Source organism: Copadichromis virginalis, linkage group LG5 (genome assembly GCF_057382275.1).
Source record: "Copadichromis virginalis isolate Kocher_CV1m ecotype Utaka linkage group LG5, C_Virginalis_male_GT1.1, whole genome shotgun sequence".
Lineage (NCBI taxonomy): Eukaryota > Metazoa > Chordata > Actinopteri > Cichliformes > Cichlidae > Copadichromis > Copadichromis virginalis.
Window position 1 is genome coordinate 25,316,625 of NC_140622.1, and position 10,911 is coordinate 25,327,535.

General features: G+C 40.0%; 1 protein-coding gene across 4 annotated transcripts in view; it reads left to right on the top strand.

The window, feature by feature from the left end:
- The window catches only part of foxj3 (forkhead box J3), a 95,575-nt gene extending 89,152 nt beyond the window's left edge, over positions 1 to 6,423 (top strand). For 2 of the 4 annotated variants that reach the window (XM_085456974.1, XM_085456973.1), the window contains 5 exons: positions 660 to 1,163; positions 2,502 to 2,603; positions 3,157 to 3,348; positions 5,209 to 5,310; positions 5,454 to 6,423. In XM_085456974.1, the coding sequence (XP_085313100.1) occupies positions 660 to 1,163; positions 2,502 to 2,603; positions 3,157 to 3,348; positions 5,209 to 5,310; positions 5,454 to 5,566 (1,013 nt within the window). In that variant the 3' untranslated portion in view covers positions 5,567 to 6,423. The remainder of the gene's footprint in view (positions 1 to 659; positions 1,164 to 2,501; positions 2,604 to 3,156; positions 3,349 to 5,208; positions 5,311 to 5,453) is intronic. The other 2 variants (XM_085456975.1, XM_085456976.1) reach the window with 2 other exon arrangements.
- The last annotated feature ends 4,488 nt before the right edge of the window (positions 6,424 to 10,911 follow it).

A 10,911-nucleotide genomic window follows, 5' to 3' on the forward strand; every position in this document is an offset into this window, starting at 1 on the left:
CATGTCTGCGCAGCAGCACGATGAATCTGTCAAAGACGGCGTAGCTGGAGAAGAGTGTCGACGGCAACTCGAGACAGCGAACCTTAGAATCAAAACTGGTGCTGAGTCATTCCCTGACACGATAAAATGGCAGCTGGCCTGTCTCACTACTTAAATACAGGAGGCCCCTGTCTGTCAGATGCTAAGACTGATGACCTGAAGTAGATGTTTAAACATGTGTTGGCTCCTGACTCTTATTTGTGTTTCTGCTTAAGTGCCTTAAATGCATTCGATCCTGCAACCATGCGAGTGCATTTGTTTGGAAAATTAGTAGCAGCTGGAGCTACGGCTAAATATAGTTTCATTATAAATTAATTTTCCATTATTTTTAGATTTAGTGATTCCCAGGGGCCAGGGTAATGTCTACAAATTGCTTTTTGCTGTAATAGAAAATGGTGCAAAATCTAAACGTGGTGATGAGAAACATATAAAAGCAACACATCCTCAAAAGTGAGAAGCTGAAACAAGTACCTAAGTAAAAAGTCAAATTATATTGAGTTAGTTGTTGAATAATTTTTCATAATTTTCCTTGTTCCTGCACTGATTGTCTTTGTTTTATTGTAAATACAATTAAAAATTGTGTTAATAATTCTTTACTTTATTGATGTTTTATTTTTCAGGTCTGATGGGCATACCGGCAGATTCCTCCCAGCAGACCCACACCTCCTGCTCCTATCAGCACTCCCCCAGTGGCACCATTAGCTCTCAGAACAGCCTCTCAAACAACCAGTCTAACAGCCACCCTAACAGCCACTCCACCAACAGTGGTCAGGTTCCCCTGTCCCATCCTGCCCAAGCCCACCCTGGCCACGGCTCGCCCCATGCGCAGCACCTCTCGCAGCACGGGGGCCCTCACAACCAACACAGCCAACACGCTCAGCACAGCCAACACAGTCAGCACCCACAGCACCAACAGCACTCCCAGCATCCCCAGCATGCTGCGCACTCCCAGCACGGGCAGCATCCATCGCAGCACCAGTCCCACAGCCAGCACCCGCAGCAACACACGCCACACCCCTCTCAACACACACAGCACAGCCAGCACCCTTCTCAACATGGACAGCAGCACCAGAGCCTCTCCCACCAGCCCCATCCTACCCAGCAACAAATGGCCTGCAACACAGGTAAGGCCCTCTGTCTGTCACTTGTCTGTGGACCCAGCGTCGCCTCGTGTTGTTCACTCTTCATCCTGTCCATCACGCAAACCACATGTAAAGCAAAGACACCGTGCTCACAGCTGAATTGGATTTCTTATCGGTTCTCTTTTTTTTGTGTGTGTGTAATAAAGCACTGAGAAATTGTTTTAGATGCTGAAGACTAAAATCATCTCCTGATTTATTATCTGTGCTGTTGAGAACAAAGCAGTGCTGAAGCCGCTGATTTCTGCAGCCTGTCCAGTCACCTGGCACCTCCTAGTGGCCACACCACAGCACTGAACTGTTTAACACCCCAAAAAAGGGGGTTTTATATTTGGCATTGACTTCTTATTCATTTTTCAGAAAAAGACTGCCAGCAAAACCATAAATGTGACTAAAATGACCTGACCTTTATGTGTAGACATTATTGTTGTTGTCAGGAAATAATGGCTTGCCATCGCCAGACAAAAGCTGTTTTCACACAATGCACCCTTCAACCTTTTTTCGACATTACCCAACAGAGCTCCTTTTAAGACTGCAAATGTCCAATGCAGTCTGATCAGACATTAAATGATCTTTTTTGTATGTATTTTTGGAGCGTAGTGGAGAGAAAACAGGAAAACTGGGAGAAAGGTAAAAAATGGCTACGGGGCAGATGCAAACCTGGGCTTCTGCATTAACCTTTTAGCAAACTGATCACATGCTCAACCCTGTGAGCTTAACCTACACCCCAGACATTAAATAGTCTTTAACCTGCTATCTCTTTATTACAATATCGCTGTGAGCCCGGAGGGAGTAGTTATCCTGAAAATCCTGAGCAAGAGGGTCATCATGTGTGCTCCCTCACTGTAGCCTTTACCCAGGCCACACCCTGTCCTAAACCAAACAATGAGACTCTCCTTATGTGTACTCAGACAGCTGCTCAAATCTCGTTCTTCCGATACTGTCCAGAGTTCATGTGTGAAAACGGCTCAGTCCCCAAAATGTACAGTTGTAACTGTTACCTCACATTTGAGGTTTAAATTCCTCTTAGCTGGATAAAACTACAACAGATGAGCACTAAAATGTGTCATGTACAGACAGAGATTTCAGTCCTCATACCACATGGGTCCATATTAAATGGGTTGCAACTGGCCCTACTCGGTGAGGGGGAAACTCCATTTGAACCAGAAGGGGAGGCAGACACGTTCTGCCAGAGCAAGTGCTTCTACAATTATGACTGAAACTGTATTTGTCCCTGGCGTGAACTTGGCATTGGAACCAAAATCACATGACTTTAATCTCTTACCTTGTAATGTTACACATAGTATGCTGTGTGTGTTGCAGGTTTACTGTCTGACTGGTACCCAAATCTGGATGCACTGAAAGAAAGCTGTCGTATTGCTAGCAGCTATAACTGGGCTGATGTCGACCTTTCACCTTACCAAGGTGCGGTTTGGTCACTACAAGTAGATCTCAATCCATTTGCAGTTATTAAATTTGATAAGTGAAGAATTTATAAAAACCTTTTGCTGTCAGATTTACCTCCTGTCTAACATGTATGCAGTCAGAAGATTTAAAGCTAGAAGCTGACAGTACAGTAATGCCCCAGCTTTTGATTGAGTGCTCAAATGTTGACTCTGTGGAGTTGATTACCAGTTTAATTAAACTGAGCTCTTCAATTAAATAACACTGCCTTCAAGTTTAATTACCAAAACACCAAGCTCAGCAGGTCAGTTTATCCAATTACAGTCTAGGATTGCAAGGTAGGATGTTTTTAAATATCACCCACTGAAGGTTACTGACATAATGAATATATATTGCAGCAAAGTTTTTGCTACTTGTTTGTAAATTAGTTTGTCATTTACTAAAATTTATATTCTGTGGAAAGTCAACTGGAGCGGTTTCACACATTTCATTGTCACAAAATTTTATTTTAAGTCAGTTAAGTCCAGCACCACCTGCTTCTCGTGTGCTAAAATGTATGTTTTATCTTCCCAAGGACTGAGAGAGAGCATGAGACAAGCAGAGTTGAACAACTGGTCTCTGGAACCCACCCAAATCGCAGACCTCTGCTCATCCATCAACCAGTTTTTTGCCCGCACTGGTGTGATCCAGCCACAGGGGGAAGTGCAGCCTCCCGTGTGCCATGGCTCCATGCACACCAACAAACCCAGCCAGCACCTCAACGCAGGTTAAACAGCTGATTCTTAACCTTTCAGCCCTAATCAGAGATCATTGTTGTCGTGTAAATGTGCATGTTTGTGGGTCTGAAATGACTATCGACTCAAAAAGAGTAATCTGTATGTTTCCTTTGTTTGGAAATCCAGTAATCTGTGTAATGAAAGATTCATCCAATTATATTTTGACCCTTTTCCTTGATTAGTTTAGTTTGTATTTCATTATACAGTATATGAATGCTTAATTGCTTAAACATCAGCTTTCATGAGGAAGTCTTTTTGCCGTTGCACATTAACAATTGTTTATCTGGAAGATTTTTCCTCCTTCCAAGTCAATCTCACAAACAGTTTGCCTGTCTTTAAGGACAAATATAGATTTGTTAGCTATGAAGCACTGGTTTCTACACCAATAATAAATATAACTTGACCTTAGAGAGGAAATAATTCACAAATGGATAAAAGTACCAACACTGGCACTAAACTAGGAGAGTGCGAACACTACCCAACCTTATGAACTTTATAGTGTAGTTACATTTAGTTGCATGAGTTATAATAATAACGATGATAATAATAGCAATAATAATAATAATAGCAAGCAGCTTGGCTGCACAGTGGTGCATCAGATGTCTCACAGTAAGAAGGTTCTGTGTTTGTACCTGTCAGAGGACACGCTTGTCAGTTTAATTGGTGATTTTAAAGTGGCTGCTGGTCTAATGATAAATGGTTATGTTTCCCCGTGTTAGCCTGTTAAAAAAAGACACTGTGCCAGGATGAGCGAGGTTAGCCAGGGGTGAAGAAGTCTTCATGCATGGAATAAATTGTCACTGTATCAATCCTAAATGTCTAGACTTAGTTGAATAAGGAGAGATTGTCTGGAAGAATTGATGATTTATTGAGATATATACATTTTGATTAATAAGCTATTTGGCGATTAGACTCCGATGAGCAGAACTGAGTCCCAGCATGGATAGAAACTGGGATGGGAGGCTTGGATGGGGCTTTGAATGACCAGGCTGAGGCGGGTATCATGAAAGAGTCTGAAAGGAAGAATGACAGACGAACACTGAGATTTAACTGGTCGATGGCAGCAGATGGCTGTCTTTCCCTGTTTCTTCCTGTTAAATGGGAGTTCTTTCTTCCCAATATCGTCAAGTGCTTGCTCAAAGGGGGTCCTTCAATTGTTTGGGCTTTTGGTCTTTTATTGTATGGACTTTACCTTACAATATAAAGTGTCTTTAGGAACTCTATAAAAAAAACTGAATGAATTTTGAACCAACTGATTGGTTCAGAGCGCAGAAAAGAAAATGATTGGAGTATTGGGAAGGAGGAAATGACCTAAAGAATAGAGTAGGAAACACTCAGGAAAATCAGGCAGATGAGTGAATACAGATCTTCTTTATTGAACATGTGTGTAAGCTTGATTTGTGTTCCTCATAGTGCTATCAGAGGAGTAAAACAGTAATTCCTCAACCTACCTGCACAATGCTGTGTAGTTTAAAATGTAGTTTTACTTGAAACAAAGAAGCTCTGATAAAGTTTTAAGTTGTAAATTTTAATTATTTATTGTCAAAGTTCCTGAAATTTACCCACAATTTAAATTTTGTGGTAAAATGACTGTTTCCTAAAACGGAAATGGTGGCCAAACTGGAACATTTTGAAAGTGGCTACTGAGGATTTTCAAAATAATAGGTCCTGAGTGGCAAACATGCACATTTTGGTGCCTGTGTCCACTCAGTGTTCATTCTCTCCTTATTTTATATGACTAATTTTAGTGGCCTGAACAGATAAGAAGATAAAACAAAGGTTATTTGTCAGCAAAGGTGTTTTCCATCTGGTTTAAAAGATCTTTTAATTAAAGTTTCCATTTTTCTCAGCAGGAAACCTGTACATGGACTCCAGACAAAGTATGTCCATGATGGTTCCTCCAGCATATCCCCACATGCCCCCTATGAGCAGTGCAGGACCCACTATGACAGGTGACATATAGCCACAGCAGAAGCATGGATGAAATTATTCTTCATAACAGTTTTCTTACCTCAGTTTGAATGTTTTGGGTTTTGTTTGTTTCTTTTTTGTTTTTTAAGCACAAACGAACACTTCCTCTGCTCTTGCTCTCCAGGACACCATGCACAGATGAACCAGCAGCACATGATACCTGCCAGAAACTTCCAGATGCATCGCATGCAAGCTGACGATATCCAGGATGATTTTGATTGGGACTCCATTGTCTAGCTGCTAAAACTGCTTCTCGCAAATACACAGGAGCGAAGGGAGGAGATGGAAGCCAGGCTGAGCTGAAAAGGCCGCAGGTGGAGGAGGCCAATGTGGGTGGACTGCAGAAGAACATTTGAGAAGCTTTGGTGGAGAGACGCAGAATTCAGACTTCAGAGTCCTGACAGTTTAAAACAAAAACAAAAAAATAAAAGCAAAACATAACTAGAAAATGTTACTTTGAAGACAATCATATTTAGTCGGACATTTTAAAGTGATTGCTTACAAACTTGTGTAGAAGCAAGTTGAACACATTCACGTCTGAACCACGTGTTCCTCAGCCAGCCCTCTCCCCGTCCCTAGCGAGCGGCCTTCCAAAGTCCGAGCCCCCTCCCCCCTCCCTCCTCCCCTCCTCCAGCCTCCTGCTCCGTAACCGTTATGTGATTTGAGCGGCGTGTTCAGCTTGTAATTCTTCTCGTGTTGACCTTGGCCTCAGCTGCCTCTTGGATGAGTTTCTCTCTTTATTTTTTCTTTTTAAATTGTTATTTTCTTCTTCTCCTTTTCTTTTTTTAAAATGAAACACAAGCCGTCGCTGTGAGTGATGTCATGGTGTTTGTTGGTCACTTTTCGGAGAAAGTTGTCCCGCTGTGGCTGAATCAGTGGTTAAAGATAGGTTTACAAAAAACAAACAAACACAGGGTTTTAAATGTGTAACCAGGCTTGATGTTAAACAAACCAGAATAGAAAACAAGAGGGAGATCACGGAAAGTGTCGTGATTTTTTTTATTTTATTTTATTTTTTATGTTTTTGTTTGTTTGTTTTGTTTTTTAAAGCCAGCCAATGTGATCAGTCTCACTGCATTAGACGAGTTATGGGAGTACAGCAACTGTCTTTCTTTATTTCTCTGTCCCAAGCACTTCAAGATGAATGAATGAGTGGAAGATGATAGCAGAGAGAAGTCAGATATTAGTCATTTTAAAATTCATTCAGCCCAGAGTTGATTTAAGCTCTCCGTTTGCATCATGTTTGTTCATATTTGGCTCTTCCATTCTCATTAAACAAGTTTTAGGCTTAAAGTTTGAACAGCAGCTTTCAGGCCAACTTATTACTGAACATTAACGGTAACAATATTTGCATGTTGGTCAAACAAGGAGCTGCATACAGTAATGTTTAAGATGTGTGAACTCTAAAGTGTCCTGTTCAGTTAAAAAAAAACATAGGGGGGGACTGAAATGTCCATTACTTATATTTTGTAAACAAGACATAAGCTGAAGTCTTTAAACGAAACACTTCTACTGTGGAGGATTTAATTGTTAATTTTCTTCCTGAGAGTTAATTGAGAGCATTGTTACCTTAATGTAAGGGAATACAAGGAAAATATTAGTCCAGTTTCAAAGATACTAAATCGGTCGCGCTATCATCATCACTTTATTACCTTGAAATTTTTTCTATTTGCTCAGATTGAGTGTGAGTTTTTTCTCTCTTAGCAGGTTGTGATCGAGGGTTATGACCTGATAATGAGCGACTGGCAGATCAGTTTTTTTCTTTTGGAGAGAGCTGGGCTGCAGTCGCACAAGCCTAAAGACCGGTCGGAAACTCCCTGGTAACCACCAGTCACTAAGGAAAAATACATTTTTGCTAGGGGAAATCAGCCACAAATATGAGTGCTGTGCTGTGCAGAAAACCTGCTTGTGATTGCTTTTATCACCAGCCGTGATCGCCTGCTGTTTGCACGGAAGACGCCAAGTACTCACTAAGTGTGCGATGGAAACCAGAAATGAAGACCATTTGCTTTCATAGTAAAAGTCTTTTGAAATATGTTTGTTGGGTCTGTAAGGCACAATTTCTGAGTGTTCACAGATACCGCAAAGGCTCTCAACTTGTTTGTTGGCGTCTTCCATGCAAACTACGGGCGACCACGGCAATCTGATAACAACCACAGCAATGCTTTTTGGTGGTTTTTGGCGGAGCACCCTCTTTGCAACTGGTTTCACCAGGAGACCGCCAACAACCTCGAGAAATTACTCACCAACTGGTTGTGGAATGCACATTTTTCCATAGTGACCAGTGGTTTCTATGGGGTTGTTAACTGGTCTGTAAGCTTGTGTAACTGGCACCTTAATCTTAAGCTGCTGGAAGTGGGCTCATATTTACTGCACACACATAAGAGTCTAATTCTGGCAATAAGCATATTTCCTAAATTAAAGAATTAGTCCAAACCATAGATTAAATGTTTTGCTGTAGTAACAAGTAAACTGTAGAGAATCCAAATAGTAACACTTTCAATTCTTGCTGACTTGAAACAGGTTATTAAAGTAAATTGTATTTTGAAAAACAAACAATTGAAACGTAACACTGCCTTCTCAAAGAGAAACAAATCTGATCAGCAGAGCAGACATGGCGTTTTCTTTTTTTTTTTCTTTTTTTTTTTTTCCTGCTTCATTGTCACTTCTGATGTTTAAATTTTTTGGGAGGATATTAATTTTTTTCTTTAAACTGCCCACAGGTTTTTTTTTTTAAATAGAGATTTTGCTACTATACAATCATAACCGAATGAGAAATGTGACTCATACAGGACGTACAGTATATATGTGTGCTGGTTATAGAGTGTGTGTGTGTGTGTGTGTGTATGTGTGTGTGTATGTTTGGTTTTATTGTAATTTTAGGGCTATGATTGATTACTGCAATCATCTCTATGCTATCTATGAGCACAAAGCAGATGCACACAGTGCTTAAAGACTAGATTTGACTTAGACTTTTTCTTGGAAAAGGGTTTCTGAAGCACAGAACAGGGAAATCGGTGGTTCTGGAAACCTGTCCACTGTGTCCTGTAACAAGTGGCTCCTTAATCAGACAGGCGCTGAACTTTAGAGACACTATGTTTTTTTTTTTTTTTTTTTTTTTTTGTTGTTTTCAAGTTCTTTGCACACTTTTTGTTTACTCATCTGATTGAAGCTGCAAAGAACCATGTGGATCGAGTAATCATTCATATTAGTTCAGTCATTCATTCACCTATCCATCATTTCACTTTTAGTCTTCCTGACATCTAGAAACAATGAACAGGATTATTTTTGTCCTCTGTACATCTATGACACTATATTTTGGGAAGTTGAAATTGATACCAACCTTAATTAAATATGGTAAATATGAAGCTACCGAGACACAGAAATGCTGGTTAACACAATCTTTTTGCATTTTTGTACATATTCCCAGTTTATGGAGTTCAGATAATTATTACAGTTGTTTTGCACCAAAAGAAATTTTGTTACTTCTTGTCCAACATCTTTTTTAGAAACGTTTCACAACTTTCTGTCTCCTTCTGGGTTTTGCGACATCATTCATTGCTAATGAAAGATTTGTTGCACTACTTTTTTTTTTTTCATAGTTTGCTGTGGTCAAAGGCACTGCAATTTTAGAAATGCCAGCAAATAGAAAAACGCTGCTAAAGCACACAAAACACAACTATAATAGAAAAATGCCACAAAAGATTACCAAAAAAAACAACTCACAAAACGCAGTGGAAGTGTTTTTGGGACATAGTAATGTGACGGAACAGCTGCAGCAGTGACAAGCTGACAGTAGACGGCTAAGAGTAAACGTGTATCTACGATATTAATTGAATTCACATCAGTTTTTTATATATATATATATATATATATATATATATATATATGCGCCACACAGCAACAGTCGCCTTAAGGTGCTTTATATTGTAAGGTAAAGACCCTACAATAATATAGATTAAGACCCCAACAATCATTCAACCCCCTCAATGAGCAATGACTTGGGAACATTGGGAAGGCAAAACTCCCTTTTAACAGGAAGTAACCTCCAGCTGAACCAGGCTCAAGGAGGAAGGCCTTCTGACACTAAAGGCCTGTGGAAGAGAATCCTATAATGAGTCACGTGACACATTAGCTGCATCCTTTTCTCCCTCACAACACCAATGAATCCTCCGCTTTTAAACACGTCTCGGTGCATTCGGCCTGTTTTGGTTTCTGTCACTTCTGCTGCTGATCCTTCACATTATTTTCTCCCTAAAAGCGTTTGCGCTGTGTTTTGAGATTTCAAGATTTTTCTTTGTGCCGGTTTTCTTAAGTTGCAGTGTGTTTGACCTCTCAGGGCCACCGTATAAATCCTGCACTCTGGCATCATATTTACCATATGGACGCGTAATATTCTCATCAAACCCAGCTAGAAAGTGGAAGAGATGTCAAACTATCCCAGAATTTCAAACGATTTCTTCAAGACAGTTAAGCAACAAAGACTGCAGTAGTAGGCATAGTTTTGATTTTATACTTGGAAGACAATCATGGATTCTTTTTTATGATTTTATGATATTGCGAAATGTTTTTTCTTATTGTGTAAAAAGGCACTTTCAAGTCTCTTTTTTTTTTCTTCTTTTTTCCCCCCCAAATTGGATGGTGGAAAGCCATGCTTCTGAATACATAGGTGTGTTTTTGTTTTGTTTTTTGAATCTATTACCAGCCTGGTTTTATACTGTAGACCTTCTATTAAACTGACCAGAGCTGCACTGTGCAGAAGAACTTGAGTTCTTTTCTTTGAACTAATAATACTGCCATTGATTTTTATTTTTATTTTTAAATTGTTGTTGTTTTTTTAATTTCAGCTTTTATTTTGTTTTGTTTTTTTGTCCCCTGCCAGTCACACACCTGTATACTTTTGCATCATTCTTGCCATGTTCCTTTTCTCCCTTTGTTTATCAAATGTCTGCTGATTGTGGAGGATCGCTTTATTCAACTGCCGGGAATTTTCAAAATTAGGACTCAGACAGGACGCTTAAGCCACCTGAGTTAACCAGTTCATGACTCTTTTGGGTGAGTGTGGGCCAAAGGACTGCAACCGAAGACAGCAGCAACAAAATAAAAAGAAAAAAGGAGAATCGTGTTTGTTCTTCGATGATCTTAAGGGCCTGAAATGGAGAACATCCAGCGAGCCGTTGGTTGGAGTGAAAATGGAGTGTTTCGTTTCTTCCAGGCGAAGACGGTGAACGCGTATAGTACTATAAAAGCACATCATCCGGCAGGAAAAGCAGAAGATTTGATCGAGCGGATGAAAGGGAAAAGAAAACGGTGTTGACAATGACTGGATCACAATCAGTTTTACATTATGTCTGAGTGAGTGTGTTCGCTTGTGGGAGTTTAAGTTCCTTTTTTTTTTTTTTCCCAAGATGATGATTTAAGTTTTTAAATACCGCTGGACATGTACCTGCCAGAGAGATTATTATTATTATTATTATTATTATTATTGGGGGGGAAAGATAATGGGGGAAAAAAAAGTCTTGTTACAAAATGGGAGAGAACTGCCAACATCTACTGCTGATTGGGGCCTGTTTTATTCAGTG